Source organism: Protopterus annectens, chromosome 16.part0 (genome assembly GCF_019279795.1).
Source record: "Protopterus annectens isolate FY-2018-M chromosome 16.part0, PAN1.0, whole genome shotgun sequence".
In the NCBI taxonomy this organism is placed as follows: domain Eukaryota; kingdom Metazoa; phylum Chordata; order Ceratodontiformes; family Protopteridae; genus Protopterus; species Protopterus annectens.
In genome coordinates, this window is record NC_056750.1 from 177,480,430 (window position 1) to 177,499,963 (window position 19,534).

The 19,534-nt window shown below is 37.0% G+C and overlaps 1 protein-coding gene across 1 annotated transcript in view; it reads left to right on the forward strand.

The window, feature by feature from the left end:
* LOC122790549 (extracellular calcium-sensing receptor-like) overlaps nucleotides 1-19,534 on the forward strand; it is a 319,135-nt gene that overhangs the window by 74,866 nt on the left and 224,735 nt on the right. Inside the window, exon 3 of the mRNA XM_044058097.1 lies at nucleotides 11,842-12,681. Coding sequence (XP_043914032.1) covers nucleotides 11,842-12,681 — 840 coding nt within the window. The remainder of the gene's footprint in view (nucleotides 1-11,841; nucleotides 12,682-19,534) is intronic.

Genomic DNA, 19,534 nt, shown 5'->3' on the forward strand with positions numbered 1-19,534 from the left:
CATATTAAACTACAGCAGAATGAAGCCATACATTTTCCAGACACAGAAATATATGTTGTGACTTCCATTGTCAGAATTAACTTATTTATTTTATTTATTTATTTCAGTTTAATGACAAGGGATGTCCACTGGGCCAAGAAGAGCCCGTTTTCAGTGGAGGCCTGGGGAGAAAAGCTCCATTAACAATAACAAACATGCCTAACAGAGTAAATAACATAAGCTGAGAGTACAATTAACAAGTACGAAGAGATGACATTATATACAGAGCAGCTGTAGTGACAGTGGACATTCATTCTGTAATATTTATAGAATACATTTTCAAACAAACAGTTACAACATTTCGTGAGATATAAATATAAATCTCAGATCTAATGAAAATGAGGGTAGCAAAAGCAGTCTAGCAGTAGTTGGCAGATTTGAGGAGTAGTATTTGGGTGTCAAAAGGGGGAGACAGTAACTGCTGGGAAAAGAAAGATGAATGAGCAGGAGCTCATGTAGGGGAAGAGCAGGGGCATATCCATTTAGATGATAGGTAGGAGTGTAGGAGAGATTTGAAGTTGGCGTGGTTTGGGGTGTTTTGAAGGGAGGAGGGGAGTGAGTTCCATAATTTGGCTAGGGAGTATGATAGCAGAAGGTAGCCAGGGGGCCAGGAGGGTTTGTGGATTTGTAGGAGGTTTTGGTTTTCTGATCGGAGTGAACGGTTTAGAATATAGGGTGTTAAGGTGTTGGAGAGAGTGGGACAGTTGGATGGTTTGAAGATGAGCTTATGGGCTGTGATGAGTTTAACTAGGTTTACTTAGTTAGGTTGTCCTAGCCATTGCAGAGATTGGAGGGAGAGGCAGTGATGGGAAGAAATTTTGGAGTTGGTGGCGAATTTGCTGATTTTATTGTAGCAGGATTCTAAATTGGATTGTAAGCCAAGTTGGAGGTTGGTGAGCAGTGGGCACCATATATGAGAGTGGGGAGATGGTAGGAGGAGGCTAAGGTCTTTCTAGTGGAGGGATTGAGGTAGCAATTGTGTCTGTACAGGAGTCCTAATTTTTGTTGGAGTTTTTGATGGCAGTTTGAATATAGATGTTGAATTTTAGATGCTCATCAATGGTGACACCAAGCAACTTGGTGTGAGATACTATTTTAATGGGGGTGTTGTTCTGGCTTAATATAGTAAAGGAGGTATTATTAAAGAAGGAGATTCTGGAAGGAGAAAAGATCATTAGTTTAGTTTTGTTTGCATTTAGGGCAAGGTGGTTGTTGTGCATCCAAGTTTCTGTTATAGTAAAAGCTGACTGCGTTTTTAGTAGTAGATCAGCGGGGGGGGGGGTCAGCAGTGCAGATGATTGTAGAATCATCTGCATACTGGATTAGTGTGGTAATGGGGATGGTGTGGTGAAAGATATTGATGAATATGTTGAAAAGTAGGGGGCCAAGGACAGAACCTTGGGGAATGCCAGTGGGAGTGTGTAAGAAGGAGGAGGTTGAAGATTTCCACTTTACAGCTTTTATCAAAAGCTTTGGATAGGTCTAGGAATAGGGTAGATATGAGTTTGCCAGAGTCACGGGCATAGATGAGCGATTTAAGAAAGGACAGAAGGGCAGTGATGGTACTACGGCCAGGATGGAAACCATGTTGGGTGGGGGTAAAGACGTTACTGTGCGTTATATATAACATCAGTTGAGTATGAATACACTTTTCTAGGATTTTTGAGAGTGGTGAAAGAATGGCAATGGGCCAGAAATTGGTGGTATCAAAGTTTTTACCTCCCTTGTAGAGTGAGATGATGAATGCATGTTTCCAAATTGAATGAACATAGGACTTTTGGATTAATCTGTTTATTAAAATAATGGAGATTGGCAGGGATATGCTGTCAGCAGATAGTTTGAGGAAGACATGTGGCAAATTGTCTGGTGCAGTACAGCATGGTTTTAGCTGGAGAAGGAGTTTTTATTGTGCTTGTGGAGACAGGGTTGAGCTTGAAGGTGGGGATAGCTGAGTGTTATCAGTAGGGAGGGAGCAGGGTGGGGGTGAATTTGGAGGGATGTGTGGGAAAGTGGTGGTTAGTTTAGTTATACACTCCACAAAAAAAGGAGTTAAATATTGTGGCTGTTTCTAGGTCAGTGAGGTTAAGGTTAGCGCAAGGGTTATCTTTGTTACCAGGGTGAAGGAGAGAGGAGATAGTATTCCAGAACTTTTTTGGATTGGTGGAGTGCTCAGATTGGAGCTTGGTGTATTATAATTTACGGACTCTAGTTATTAGTTTTTTACTGTATTGCGGAGTTGTTTGAATTCAAGTAAGGTATTGCATAATTTATTGCTATGGTATTTGTTTGGTTTCTTTTGATAGCTAGGGTAAGATTTTTGATTTGACCATTTGGTTCTGAGTGGACCATGGCTATTGAGTAGGTTTAGAAAGGTATTGTTAAAGTAGCTGATTGCATTGTTGAGGGGCAGGGTTTTTAGGTGGGTCCAGTTGATTAGTTTTAGACAATCATTGAAAGTTTGTGGGTTGAATTTAGAGAGGTTACAGGTTTGAATGTAGTGATGCTGCTTTTGGAATGGAAAAGGGTGCCGGTCAGCAATGGCTGGTACAGAAGGTGGTCAGTAATAGGATCGGGGAGGGTACCTAAATTTGAGATAAGGTTAGGCTGAGATACTAAAATCCACTCAAGGATGGTGCCAGAGGATCCATTTTTGTTTGGCCTGGTATGAGAGTTGATTATCTGTGTGAATTTAAAAAGGTTGATTGATTGAGAGGGGGGGTTGCGAAATGATGGTGGACCAGTTAATGTTTATGTCGCCTAGGATATAGGTTTCATTTTTCATGTTAAAGAGAACCAGGATAAGATGTTTTCTTGTATTGGAATGTTGTTGTTGCCTTGGGGATATAGAGGGCAACTATGCAAATAGATTTGTGATTGTTGATTTTTAGTTGGGCTATGGTTACTTCAGAGTTTGCAAACTTGTACTGTATAGCTCTGCATGCAACAAAATGGATGCAACTATATATAGTTTTCTCTAAGAATAATACATTTCAAATTTCAGAAAACTTGTAAATATACCCTCTAACAATATTATAGCTAATTATTTCCAAGAATCTATAAAAGACCTGATGAATTCTAAATACTTAATAGTACTCTAAAAACTTAAAATATATTTGTAAACATTTATTTTAAAATATTATATAGTGTCAATATTTTCCATTGTTTAGCACTATTGCATTTATTGATGAAGGCAATTATTGTAAAATGTTGGCATCCAGCAAAAATAATTTTTCCTTTTAGATTTTTATCATGCAAGCTTGTCTCCATAATGTTTACAGATTAATGCAGGAAATTATAATCTAAATTGGGTTGAATGGTTGAATGCTCAATACCTAAGAATTTTATCACATAAAAAGTACAAAGTATTCCCAATGTTCAATCTCAGAGTTACCCTAAATTTTTGAAGTACATTACTTCAGTTCTGAGTACAGTTTCACTTAAAGATCTCATTTATTTAACTTACATTAGATACTATCTAAATATACAGTTACTGTTCAAAAGTGTTATATTAGGATGTCCCTAACTTTTTCATGCAAGTATCCAGCTTTAATCTTGAAGTCAGTAAATAATATCTCTTCATCTCCCTTTTTTGGAGAATCGTTACATGGGAATTAACACAGTCACAGAATTCACAGAACATGTTATACCCCATATAGACCTGAAGAACATTGATAAAAGGTAATATTATGCATTGGAGATGTAGTAGAAATAGTAAAGTAGATTGACAACACATGTTTTATCATCATACCTTAAAATAATTTAGTATTTTTAAATCATTTCACAATGACTTTGTCAAGATAGGTTTTGAATATCAAAAAGTGGTTTTATTCAATATACTAATCCCTTCATGCATAAAATCAGATCAGATACTGTATTTGTGTTGTCTATTAGAGATAGAAAGAAATACACTAATTAGAAACTAGGAAATATCTGCTCTTCCAGCTTTTAATAATTAGGTAATTTAATAACAATACCATATAAAAAATAGTATTAATCACAGTAATAGCACAATATATTAAATGTTAGCTAGAATTAGTAATGCTGTTGTATAACTATATTAATGATGCTTCACTTGATGTTATAAGATGGATGTTGAGAATTTTTGATTATTATTTGTTTTATTCAACATTTGTTTACCAGGAAAGTCCAACTTGGAACAAGCCAATTTTCAGCAGAGGCCCAGGGAGAAATACTTTAGACACATACCTTTGCAATGTGGGAGGAAACCCACACAAACACAGTGAGAACATGCAGATTCCACACAGAAGGTACCCCAGCCAAGAATCAAACCAGAGAACCCCTTTCTGTGAGGCAACAATGTAAACCACTACACCACTACATCACCCTTTTATAACTGCAACTTGTTCTTTCAGAGTAAATAGCTCACTTTCTTAGTTATTTGCAAAAATATTTTATTTTTATTTTTATATTTTACTGATTTTTATCTTAATGTAAAGTTGTGACTTGCATTATTTGATATGGCCATATTTAATTCTTTTAATATTTATTTAATGACATATGAAATATTTCATGTTTATATATTATTATACTATTTCATTTGCATTTAATTGTTGGTAATTACAATATAATTGTCTCAATTAAAATTTCAATTAAAAAAATTAAAAAATATGAAATGTTGTTCCTTCATTATTATCTTCCTTTGCTAAGCTTCTATCACGCTGAAGTACTGTAAGATGAAAAGTCTAAAAGCAATTATTGTAGCAAAGGCATTACCAAAAATATCACTGAAGAAAATGTATTTGAGATGTCACAGAAAGAAAAAAGCTGCAAATATACAGATGTATTTATATATGGCAATATAAATAAATTAAAGTATTATTTTATGGCTAACTCTATTACCTGGCATTTACTACTATTGCAGCTTCTTTCTAAAAAAAATGACTAAATAACTTTCTAGGAAAGGAAAACACAGATAATTGTGCAGGGGCTGAACATAGGACCCCCCCACCCCATTCCATGCAGATGTCACTGCCACTGAAGTAACAAGGAATCACTTGACAGTTAGGCACTTGGTTTCTCCCAACAGCAGTAATTTATTCTTTTAACTAGGAAACCACAACTCACACCAATCTTTTTAGCCAGCAGTCAAAACAAGTTCTCTTCTAAGGTTATTGCTCTGCAGGCTTTTCCCGGTTTAACTTTAAGTCAAAAATAATATATATTTACTTTCAAATGCAATATTCCCTTATAGACTGAGTAGTGACATAGTAACTGGCAAAACAAGTGAACAGTACTTACACAGACCTTACAATAATATAGTGCCTCTCTTTGCATTTCCAGAGATAGGGAAACAACAAAATAATTTTTCTTCCACACAAGGAAGGATAAAGCCAGTTGGCTTCTACTCTAAATGGTTGAGCTGCCCTTTTTTCTGGGATACCCTCTGGATTGTCTTCCTTCTTCCTTCTGGTATAAATAACTCATTCTAGATCCTCGCAAGACCCTCTTCAAAGCCAAAGGTTATGAATCTGCCCTATATCAGGGCATGAGACCTTCTTTCATTAACTCTATCCTCCTTGCCTTTTTGCCACTTAGTATCCTTAAAGTGACCATCTGCCAACATACTCTCTGACCTTTCTGAGTTAGTACATGTAAATATGCCAGATGCTACAATGAAATACTGCATACTGCAGTGCACACTCAATTGTATCCATACAGGGAGAGCATGCCTTCAGACATTCAAACACACATTTGGCAAAGTTACATGTGTATGAATACATGGTCTTATACAATAGCTCAGATTAACTGTAGGTCTTGGATGGGGTCATCAGACAAAGATCCAAAGCATGTCCTGCATCACCAGCATCACACATAAATGGTCTCCATTATGAGCAGCCTGCTGCAGAAATCAGCATATTCTAGTCTGTGTAGCTGTCTGTGTGTGCACCTACTACCTAGGTGACCCTGGGGAACTTCCTTTGCATGAAGCATTAGTAGAGGCTGCACATGTGCCAGATGCAGCAATCATTAGCACTGCATGTATGGAACACAGACACACTGTTTATAATACCCTCAGTATTGCGCACCTCCTGAAAATTAAAGCCCTTCTGACTGATATAGCACATGCTATGGGGAGCAGGTGGGACCTTGATGGCAATGTGTGTGCAATTAGTGCCTCGCAGAACTTCAGGAAAATGGACTACATTGTAGAAATCCTGAATTGTGATGCTTCTCTCTGCTGGTGTGCATGGAAACCATACATTTAAGGACCTGGGTATATGGGTAGATTCAGCTATGAGTTTCTCTAATCATATCAACCAATTGGTTAATGATAGTTGTAAAACTATAGGTTGTATAAAAAGACTTATAATGTCTAGGAAATCAAAAATGATGAAGTCATTGTTTGTTAGTTAAATTAGACCCAAACTTGAGTATGGAAAAACAATATGGAAACCCTATAAGAAAACAAGCATGAATAAACTAGAAAGAGTACAGTGGAATATACCAAGGGCATTAATTGATGTGAAATTTTAAGTTACTATGAAAGACTAAAATATCTGAACTTATACATTGTCTCTTACAGACCTCTAAGAGGAGATCTTGTTCAAGTATACGGGGAATTTAGTGACAACTACCTCTGTGAATGTTTGGGGTTATCAAAAAGTACTAAGGAATCATCAGATAACCTATGTAGAAGATTCTATAAGAATGAGAAGTGTTCTAATTGGTTCTCTGACAGAGTAACTGATGCATGTACAGACTACCAAATTGCATTAAAGCAAGTACTAGTTTAGGTATTTTAAGAACAGCCTGGACACTTATTATGGGAACAAGTGTTTTGGTATATTGTCAAGTTAAAAGGGCATTAATGTTCATACTTGAAATATTTGTATGTATGTATGTATATATACTCCTCCACATGCCGCAGAATAACATCAAGAACCTGATGTGGGATCCACAAGGCTGATGCTTACAGTACTCTTAACATGTCCCCTGTTGGATGCTGAAAGGTCTCCATATCACGGAAGGTTAATGCAATGCAAACATTCATGTCTACTGGTATAGGCTGTTTATGAATTCCCCCTATTTCCACACATGAGCAGAAAATATCTACTAACTCCCATATGGTATATGCCCACACAGAAGCAGTCAACAATGTACTGGGCATGGAGGTGATAGTAAGACAATGACTGGCAGACCCATCTATGATGCAGAGCGTTACATTATGCAAAATCACAGATGATGTCTCTGAATGATGTCTCTAACACATGTTGTTCAGCTAATATTGCTGTTGCCACTCCAAACATCATAGTACAAGTCAAGCTCCTGTACACCAAGAAATCATGATGTTCATACTATATGCATGCCATGGGTCTTCCCATTAAAGGTACACTTCTCTGCATCACACCACCATGTTTGATTTCATCATTTGCAAATGTGATGAGACTCTTTAGCATGATGACACTCATTTACATGTCATTAGGTAGTCACATGCATATCATATGTACCACAGTATTTGTCACATATATAATCATGTTACTTTGCTAACTGTTTATGAATACATCCCTACATACTTTTAGTACTTTCATTCTAGAAATGTATAATAGATGTTTCTTCAAAGCATCTTTGTAGTATAACCAAAGCATGAAAAAAGATATTTGCTTTATCCTGATCAGTCAGTTCACCCAACTTAAAATATCATTATCATTACATTATGCTACAAGTTGTTTTCACTAGTAACATGATTTTGTAATGTTTTCCTTAAAGATATATTTTTATGTATAATTGCCTATCTTGCTTCTTTCTTTTTAACTTTTTCTTGTTTATTAATCATTTCATTACATTTTGGAATATTGTGTCCTTATCATTAATCAATTTTACTAAGCATTCTTGTCAAGAGTTTTATTTTTATTTATTTTACCAGATGCATGACAGAACTTCAGTAAAGAAGATGCTACACTCAAAACTACAAACAAAAAAACAGTGTGTGTCACTAACATTAGTAATAGTAAATGCTCACTGCAACATTATCTAAAGAAATTTTGCAGGATGGATTCACCCCTTCACCCCTTGACAAAGGCACCTGTGTTCTTACACTCATTTCAGTTATACACATTAAGTCCAAGCCTGATGTAGCCTGAACGGAATTTTCTGGCACTGCAGCCTCATATTTGCAACACACAGAATAACCTACCCTGGGATGCATTAACACCTGCACTAAGTGTACACCATTCTGAGTAAACAAACAACACAAGCATAATTCACACCTTCTTCCTCCTAATTTTAGTGTTCCTACTGATTTTCTTGCATCCTTAAATATTGAGGGGGATTCATAAAGGTTACCACAAAATGTAGATTACATATACACAATGTAATCTTTCTGAGTTACTAGAAAGCACAAAAAAATGTGGTAGGGATGCTCTTGAATACAAATCATGTACACTCAGTGCAGGTGTTAATGAATCTGGCCCAATATTCTTTTTCACTCAGTCTTTTGACTGTCACACTTTGCAATAATGCAGATCTACTTTATCTGCAACTACCTGTTTCATTGTTTTTTAAATGCAGCAGTATTCCTTTCAATTCACTTCTGCTTCCATGACTCTGTCACAGACATAGTACTGTCTTAAAGCTTATTTTTAATGCACTGCCTTACTTTGTGAAATATACTTTTCTGAAGTCAACAACTTTACCTTTGCATAACTGTCATTTTTGGGTGTCTACAGCAAATTAGAACCACTTTCTTTAAACTTGTAGCTGACTCTGTACTTACATTTTATCATTACCATTTGAAAAACCACATACATGTTTTTTTCTTCATGATGAGATTGTAATACTTCCTGAAATTATGTAGTTCCAGCTGACAAAGAGTACACACAGATTTCCTGTGATAACGGATACTGATTTTACATTAAGAATATCTTTCCTCCAGCTAATATTTTAAGATTGGGCATTTGTTGTCTTAATATATCAACCCAGTTCTGAATATTACGCAATGTGCATTTTCTTACACATGATTGGACTTAGGTATTCCATGCCTTTCTTTTTCTTCTGAGTACTTCCTCCTCTAAGAATGTCGCCTGCTTTCTTCTTTGTCTTCTTTTGCCCTTTTCTAAATTCTAAATTGTCCATATTCTCCTCATGAATAAATCGTTTAGGACACCATAGCTAAAGACAAAATGAAAATGCTACATCCCTTACTCCTCACCCAGTCCTCCTCTGCTGGGGCACACCAAAGACAACCACTGTTATAGTCTCTAATTGCTGTAACTGTTTACATTGTGTGATGCTTTTTTAGAATGACACAAATTGCTTACTGCATATCTTGGGAGTACATTGCAGTGCACCACTAGCTGCTTCCAGGCATTGAGATTTCAATACTCTGAGCACATTTTAAATAATGTTTTGTGTCTGTTGTACAGACTCTGCTTCTCTAGGAGCTGCCAATGGGGGTCATCAGCCATAGCTCTAAAGCATATACAGCATTACCTTTAACATTATAAGGCAGATTCCATAATTCCCACATCAGGCACACATGTGATTGATGCCAGCATTTCATGAGAAGTGATCTTTCATGTTCAATGGTGCACATTATCAACCATAGAACCCATGATGGTTCACAGATATAGTAATACAAATGCAACTTTATAACCTCTCTCTTCATGCCACCACTAATTGTTTATGAATATCCCACTGAGTGTTGTTTATATCATTAATTATGCAAATAGGAATACATTTCTCATCTTTTTTTTAAATACTTATATAAAAAAGTACTTAGAAGGAAGTTCTTTACTTCACATAAAAGCTTAAGTCTCCTGAACAAAAGTGTTGCTGGCACTATATGTCTACTTTGTACAGTTCACACTAAAAATGATCACTTCATAGGTTCATAGCTGTATACTAGGCTAACGACAACTGAGGTCTTTATAAGCTTAGCCATGGAACCCAAATGTGACCCACAAATTTGATTTATATAAGTGGTGATTTGCTGACATACATGCCAGACCAGTGCTGACTTTCCAATTATTCATCCAATGGTCCAAGTTGCACTTAAAAGAGGTAGGGAAGAACTCTACTTTACATGGATGGGGAGCCTGTTCCAAAGAATGGGAATTCTCTGAGAAACATAACTGTTTCTCCAACATTTCCTATCTATGTAGCAAGCAAAATTATTTAGATCTTTTAATCTAGTAGTTATGATGTTTTTGTTTTGCAGATATGCAAAAGGTTCATCAAAATTGGGTCTAGGGATGTCCTGTATGCCAGGCAAAGATCACCTCTCAGAAGTCTGTATGATACTGAGTAAACAGACAGGGCTTTGAGGTGATCAGCGTAGTACATTGTGTTTGCTCCCTGTATTATTTTTGTAAGGAACCTTTGGGGACATTCCAGTTGCTGCATGTGTGGGTCTGTTGCTGCCTGAGTACAGTGGTATAATGACCCCTCTGGACCTAGATGCCATGCCCTTGCTTATAAGTTTAGCAACATAGAAGAATTTACTTTTACTTACTACCTTGGACTGATGCTAGTCAAGTCTAGTTTGCTCACTACATGAGTTTCCAGATCCCTGACTACTGAATCAAATTTTAAGGGTGTTTTATTGATGATGTAGTTACCTGATGTGGTAGACTTACCAAACGATACTATAATGCATTTTTTTTTGTATCAGTTTTAAGCCAAGGCTTTGGCACCAAATCTTTGTCTGCATTAGACTTTCCTGAAGGGTGTTCTTATCTTGGATTCAGTTACTGTTGCCAGTTTGTAATCATCTGCAAACTAGGTCAACCAAATGCCTTTGACATTGGCTTTAACATCCAAGAAATAGATGCCAAAGAGGAGTGGGCCCAGCAGAATGTGGGAGACTCCACTGGTTACAGGCCTCTTTGTGGAGGTAACCTCACAAATTCTAACCTCCTGGGTCCTATCAGTGAGCCAGCTAGCTATTCAGAATGTTATAAAGTGGGTTATACCTAGTTCCATAAGTTTGTAGACAATGCCCAAGTGGGTATTGTATCAAATGCTTTAGCCAGATCTAGGTAGGTATTAATGACCTTTTCAAACAAGTCCACAAGACTCAATAAACATGACCTTCTTTGACAAAGCCCAACTGGGATGGATCCAGTATCTGGAGGTCTCCTACTTGATAATGAAATAGCAAAGCCACAATCTAAATCAAAAGCTGTACTTTTAAACTAGTAAGTTGTTTACTTACCCATAATGCTTTGATGCTACATATAAATCATTGCCTATTACCTATGATGACATCATTTGTGATTGTGGTTATAAAGAAATCCTGAGTAAACAGGCGAGCTAAAATAGTCAAACAAGTTAGACAACACACTATAATCTTCATGTTTGCAAAATCACTTGCAGCTTTAACATTGGAAGTATAACTGCGAATGGAGTTAACTGTAAAATAAAGATGCTTTAGAATATGACCATTTCACATTAAACACTACAAGATTGAGACTGCTTAAATAGTACCACTACTGACTCATTTGGAAGTTGTTGATTTTCCAGTAAGCTGCAGCACAAAAGTAGGGAGGGGGGTCCTGTAACAGTAAGGGCTAAATCAAATTCCACATTTTCACCTCCTTAAGCTTTTCCTGGCAATTTTACTGAAAAAGAGTGGCATTTCCTGCTCTCCTGTATTTGTCCTGCAATTCTGCCATCTACAGTTCTCCTTGATAACACTGTCAGTGAGAACAAATTCTGCTATCTAGTCCCTCAACACAGTTTGTAGTGATAATATAAATCCCATAACAGTTATAAATATTCAGGTTGTTGTAGCAGATGCGTTGTACTTACTTTCATACGTTTCAAAAATATTTTTTCTTCTAGATTAGTTATGGTTCAACAGTGGCACTGCTGAGCAACAGGAAGCAATTCCCTTCATTCTTCCGCACTGCTCCTAATGACAAATTCCAATCTATTGGCATAGCTCGTCTGATGATATATTTTGGTTGGACCTGGGTTGGAATCCTGGTAGAGGAAAGTGACTATGGACAACAAGGCAGTCAAACAGTTAAAGAAGAACTCCTTAAGTCTGAAGCCTGTATTGCATTTTTTGAATCGATTCCTGTGGCTTACAGTGAGAGAAAGATCCAGAGAATTATTGATGTTATCAAGGGATCATCTGCAAATGTCATTCTGGCCTTCTCAATTGATGAAGGTATGAATCCTGTTTTGGAAGTTATATCCAAGCATAACATTACTAACAAAATATGGCTTGCTTCAGATGGTTGGTTTCACTCTCCCATCTTTTCCAATAATAATATTATTAAAACATTAAATGGCACCATTGGATTTGCATACCAGAAAGGTGAAATGCCTAACTTTAAAGAACATCTTCTAAATGTTAATCCTTTTAAAACTCCAAATGACATATTTGTGAAGGAGTTTTGGAAAGCAGCTTTTAGTTGTAAATTATGGCAACATAATTTGAGTCAGCCTGCAAGAAACACAGTAAATGAAGAAACACCGTTTTGTTCTGGGAATGAAAACCTAAAAGAACTGAGTAACCCCTTCACAGACATCTCTTCCCTAACAATGCCATACAAAGTTTACCAAGCGGTATTTGCAGCTGCAGAGGCTTTGCATGACATGTTTTCATGTTCTCCAGGTTATGGCATCCTGGAAAATGGATCATGCCATGACATGCACCACTTTGACCCCTGGCAGGTAGGTTTAGTAGATAAAACAAATGATTAACTATATAACTTAAATATAGCCTTTTGTATCATATGCAGGTCATAAAGAACGTGGTCATGTAATTCAGACTGATGGTGCTATCAAAGTTTAAACTAAAATCAATTTTTAATCACTTTTCTAGTTTTATAAGTAATCTTTTAATGTCTCCAAACATATCAAAAACTGCTTTAAGTTAATTTGATATGCGACAATTTTTTTACAACAAAATCAATGTTTTCATATTTGTTCTGTGGCGTAGTTTAAAAGACCCTAATGACTTCCATTGACAAGAAAATATATTTGTTCTTTATTTTGTGTTTCGTATTTCGTAATATTTATTGTCTCTTTTGCAAAGTTAAGATAATCCATTATTTAATTTTAATATATTGTATTATTTAATTATTATACAAGGCATAAAACAGACACCTCTATATACAAGCATGTATCTTAACTTTTTTAATAAATTATTCATTTATTAGCAGACTAACCCCTCTCAAGACATTAACAATTTGCTTGTGAGATATTACAATATTCAATTCTTTTATCATTAATTCAGTTCTTTTATCATTAAGTCTTAACTTCTCAAAAGCAAACAGTGTGATGGCAATTATAATTCCAAATGTGGACTAAGATTACATGCAGTAGGCATATCTCTTCTCAACCTTATAGAAATATAGATTCTGCTAACAGATGATGAGCAAATCACCCACTAACTATACTAATATCCCCCACTAACCATTCTGACTTCACGCACTAGCTGTCCTTACATCATCAACTAACCATCCAGAAATCACCAACTAGTCATTTTGATATTACCTACTAACTATCCTGACATCACTCACTACCATCCAGACATTGCTCAATGGCTATTCTCACATCACCTACTACAGGCCAATTCTGCCCATTTGCCAGGGTAGTTTCCCCTCTCACTAATGTAGTCCTTTGTTCACCCGATCAGTAGTTGTACATCTCTACAGGTTTCCATTGCTTTAGCATATTTGCAAAAATCATATTTTTTTTAATAATTCATTCCTTTTGTATATAGTAGTGTATCTAAGTCCAGTGATCAGAAATACTTTTAATGTAATACTTTAATTAATTTGAAAAGGGACTTTTGGTCAGCTCACACATGTAGTTAACAAACAAACCTACTTCCGGAAAAAGCCGTTAATGTTCAGTCAATATAGATGCTTGATATTGCAGGCTGTAATTAAAATGGAAGTAAATCTCTTGGATATCAGTTATGTATTTGCTAATGTGCTAAAGTCCTTGAAAATGGTACCAAACAAAGAATAATAAATAAAATCACTGATACATTTAAAGTTATGCCACTATATTTATGGATTATCATGCATATTTCCCTCCCATAAATGTTCTTTTCTACATAAATGATCATGTAGAATATTAATTAGTCAGGACTTAACATTTTCTTATTGCTTTTTCAGCTATTTATTATTATAATTAAGCATATAATGTGCTTGTACTGATATGGTTTAATATCTCTATATCTTTTTTCAAAGAGTTCTACAAATATTATAATATCTGGAGTCATTCATTACTTTACATTAATATATATGTTTGCAGTGCCAACACATTCCTACAAAATGCAGCTCTGCTTCAATATTTGTCATTACAAGAGCCAAAATAGTTTCCTATCCATGCAATAAGCTATGTATTACAGCAAAACTATCAAGATCACATCTGATTTTTTTACCTGGGTTAAACAGATAAGTTTGTTTGACTGTCTGTTTGTTTGTAGCTACTTTGAAAGAAAATTGCACAATATACTTAGAGATAAACTCCTATAATGTTTTCTGTTCAGTGCACAAATAAATCAAAGTTGCCAGACCATGTGCTACAGACTGCATTTGATCTATGGTTAGGCCTATCCATTTGTTGACACCTCTATAACGATCCAAGTTGCATTTTGTCAAGGTTACAACTGTGTGAAAATGAGTGGGTTTACCTTCATATAGGTGGGAAACACACAAACAAATAAATAAAGCATTTTTTGCAGGGAACAAGCCCTCCTTCACACACAATATGGGCTTAAGCCTCCACACCTCATGAGATTACGTATACTAATTCCATGGATGCACAAACATAAAAAAGGAATAAATCTCTTAGAACAAAGGAATCACTGCTACTATATCCTTAGAGACTACACTAATAATGATAGAAAATGCATCAGTAGTGATTTCATATCGAAAACAGTGATTGAGGAGATCAGCTTTCTTGAGTCAAACTTAACCATATAGCACCTCATCCATTTAAGCTTGGCAAAGTATAGAAAAAGTGAATTTGTGTTATCATCTATGGTATTAATAGTTTGGTAGTGTCCTGAAAGTTATGTTTACTTTCCGTATTACAGATCTTCTTCCTTAAAGAGGAAAATTAAGTAAAGAAAGAACAAAGGAGTACTTGTACCATGTCATTAAGGCCTAGAATTCCTACCTGTATCTATCAGATGAATACCTTCTCTTCAGTCCATTAAAACCATTCTAATAGACTTTCTAGACAAAATCTACTCTCTTCTTGCACAACCCCAGGATAAATTATATCCCTAAAAATGAGCAAGTACTTATTCGTACCTTACACCTCCTTTCTTCACTCAATTTTTCTTTCCTGACCAGAGCCACTTCGGCACTAGGTGACCTAAACAATCACCCAGAGCCCCCTTGCTTGGGGGCCTTACTATCCAGGGGACTTTCACATTAACATTTTAGTTAATTAATAAAAAGTACTTTTCAACACTGTGGTGGGAGCATCTTCTCCTTTTAGGAGGACCATGGGTGCATTGCACACACACACACACACACACACACACACACACACACACACACATGCCAACTTGGGTGTAAACACATCCCACACTTCTAAGCATTTAAACTGGCTGTTCCATTGAGAAAGAAAGTATAAGTGTGTGTGTGTGTGTTTGTGTGTGTGTGTGTGTGTGTGCATGTGCGTGCGTGCGTGCGTGCGTGTGTGTGTGTGTGTGTGTGTGTGTGTGTGCGTGTGTAATTTAAAATAGCTGTTCCATTCTTTTCTGTATGAGTTAGAAAGTGTGTGTGTATGTGTGTATATATGATGTGTAAGTAATTTTAAAAATGCACTTTATTCAACTTTTACTATGTTTGTGTTTCTTCCTACTGTATTACTTTATTTTGCATCTTATAGGTTCATAGATTAGGTTCATAGATTAGTGCTAGGCTAACTGCCCTTGTGGCCCATTTTAAGCCTAGTCAATTACCCCAGAATCAAACCTTGCACCTTGTGTTTGTAAGGCAAACACCTTAACCATTATGCCATCCTCTTACTCTGTTACTTGTTCTTAAAAGTGTTCCATTGTATTTATTCTGTTGCATTTATTACCGCTTGCTAGTGGCCTGATTAAATTGTAACTGTTATTCTAAGCTTCTTGGTTTTGGTTTAACCACTTGGGCTTTAGGCCAGGTATTTTACCTTAAGAAGGTTTGTGCTCTACACATTTGTGGGAGGAGAGGGCAGCCTCTGCCCTTCTGATCTGGGAATTGTTGGTTGAAGGCTTATTGTGCCTGTTGTTCTAAGTGTCCTTGTTCCTGTTAAAGCACATGGGTTTCAAACCAGTTATTTTACATTAGGAGGATTTGTAGTCTAAAGTCTTGTGGCAGGAGAGTACAGTCTACATCCTTTGAAGCTAGAAATTGCTGGTTGAAGACTTATTGTGTCTGTTATTTTGAAAGTGTCTTAGTTCTGGTTTAAGCACTTGGACTTCAAAGCAGTTATTTTACTTTAGGAAGTTTTTTGTTTAGACTCTTGTGGCAGGAGAAATTGACCTACACCCTTCTAAGCTGGGAATTGCTGGTGAAGGCTTATTGTGCCTGTTATTCTAAGTGTTTTTATTCTAGTTTAAGCACTTGGGTTTCAGATCAGTTATTTCACACTCGGAAGGTTTGTAGTCTACACTCTTGTGGGAGAATTCTACTGAGTTTTTGCTTTATTTAAACTGTTTTTTTTTTTTTTGCTGTTGTGACTGTGATTTTCTGCACTTTGAATTTCTAGTACTTCTGCATTTTGTAGTATTGGCTAGATTTAGGCTTGCTGAATCTAGACTGTTTAGCATCATTTGAACACTGAAACCAATCTTACATTAAAAAGGCCCCCTGCACTCTTGTTGCAGAAGTGTGCAGCCAAGGACTCATCTGAGTTGGGGATTACTGGAATAAGGCTCCGTCTTGGGCTTTCCCTTTGGCTACTGTGTTGGAAATCGTTTAACTTCACTTGTATTTAAATGTCGTGTTTGCATGGGTTTGCACTCAGTTTACCAGAGCTGCTCAGTGATTGGTGACTTTAACCAGAGATCTGGAGTGAATCAGAACTAAATCCAAGGCATTTATTGAAATCTGCTGAAAAGTAAGTATTTTTAAAGCTTAAGTTGCACTTTGAGAACATTATTCTACGGAATTGCTGTTTAATTTAAACTGTTTTTGCTATTGTGATTGTAATTTTCTACACTTTGAATTTCTAGTACTTCTGCATTTTATAGCATGGGATAGATTCAGACTTGCTGAATCTAGACTGTTTGGCATCACTTGAGCACTAAACCCATCTCTTCATTGAGATACTGAAAGATATGAGGCATCCATTACTTCCAACTAACTATAATTGTCTGTTTTGCTCTTATATTGCACTTTTGATTTGTATTTGCATTCCACTGTCTGTTTGAATTGTCTGAACTGTTTTTGACACATTTTACCATACACTGTACTAGTTCAGCTGTAGCATAGCCCAGATCCAGGTTTTCTGTTCCTAGGTCTGTTTTGTAACTTCTGAGTATCTAATTCAACCCTGGTGGAAGGACAGTGCTGTCTAGGTCCCATCTAATTGAGGATGATTGTACTAGAGCACAGAGAGAGTGTACTTATTGGCTAGTTTGAGTTAAAAGGGTTATTTCATGTTTCATTTAAGCCCCACATTTGCTCTTCTTTGCACATAGTGCACCATAGTGCACTGCCATGCAGTGGTGGTTACCGCTGGTGGTTATAGACACAAATGTTTTGCTTGTTAAATTTTCCCTTAACACTTTGCTTGTGGTCCTCCAGAGGTTTTTTGCAGCCCTGTTCTACTGTCAAGTGGAACATTAAGCCTAGCGTCTGAGGTACCAACACACCTCCCACCCACTAGCAATTCCTAAGTGCGACCTCTTTTCCTGACCTCTTCCTGTTTCTGACCATATACATTTACCTAACGCTATGGATGGACAATTTCCAACAGTTTCTCCAGCCAGCTTGGTCGACATGGCATCCTGAGGCAGTGTAGCAACTGCCTCATGTACACTGACAACCCTCTACTCCTAGTCCACACAATCTCAACAAGTGAGAGATGCATCTATACTAAGAACCTTGAATCCATCACTATCACACACCATTCAGTATATCTGACACTAAGTGGGTTGTCAGGATGCACACCTCACCTCCTACTCCACTCAAACCCATAACACGCATACCTACATATGTGGAGGCCCTCACCAGAAATGTTTCTAAACACCAAAGACCTCCCAAACACAAACACAAGCACCCTACACATAATACGTCCTTTGCAGAACATAATACACATAATAGCTCCCACACCAGTGTCTCACCTGTCATGCCCACAAGGCAAGACACAAAACTAAACATATTAGTCACATGTGACTCCATTGTGAGACACACAGATGTCCCTCTCCCCAGGCTGGATAAGGAAAGGTCACAGTCAGCTGTCTGTCACTGTCTGTCAAGTGCCAGCATCTGCCACATCACACATTCACTCAAGTCTCTCAACAACAGGTACTGTTATGACTCCATCATAGTCCATGTTGGTGTGAATGACTTGAGACATACCTCTCTTGACTATATGAAGAGAGACATGACTCAGCTCATGGACTATATGTCTCATGCAGGTATGTCCCTAGCTTTAAGCAACATTTTACCTTCACCCAGGATGACGCCTTAATAAACAGAAAATTATTGACTTCAGTAATTGGCTTAGTTTCTAGTGTCATTCTAAGGGTATCCAGTATCTGTCAGCCTGGGATGACATGATCGACAGACCTTGATGCTTTCCAGAGATGGTCTTCATCTGTCACCACTGGGTTTTCGGCTACTGGCAAAGGCTCCTACCACCCCATAGTCCCTTTTTTAGGCAGTGTTACAAGGACAAAATTCCCAATGTAAAAATTCTATGTAAAAACAACCTCAAGGTTATGCTGCTAAATGCTTGGAGTCTTAACATGAAACTGCACTCAATGGAAGCAGTCCTCACCTTGGAAGTCACAGACATTTGTGCAATAATGAAGACATGGTTTAAGGTTGTGGAGAGCACCCCAGTCATACATAATGATTCATACTGGGTTACACCTCCTTTCACATGTTCAGACCACAAACTGGAGGCATGAAAACTAAAGGAGGCAGTGCATCAGTATTCATTAAAGATAAATACACCTCCCGAATGGTTAAGTAGTATGATTCCCTGGAAATACTTCAGGTGCAATTAACTCTTGGTAGGACACTTACTCAAGCCATTGCCAGCTACAGGGCCAATCCATGAATCAGGATACCCACTCTGCCTTCTTGAATCTTCTTGAGTTTATCAAGATACATCCAAACACCACGGTTTTGGGTGATTTTAACTACCCGTCCATTGACTGCTCAAACTCACTTGCCCAAAGGTTCCTTGACTTTGTTAACTGCAATGCCCTGCACCAGCTGGTTGACACCCTCACAAGAGGTGCCCAAATTCTGGATCAGGTGTTTACCAATATTGGAGACTGATGTAGCATCCCCTGCTGTGAGGTCTTCCCTAGTGAGATCTGACCGCAAATCAGTCT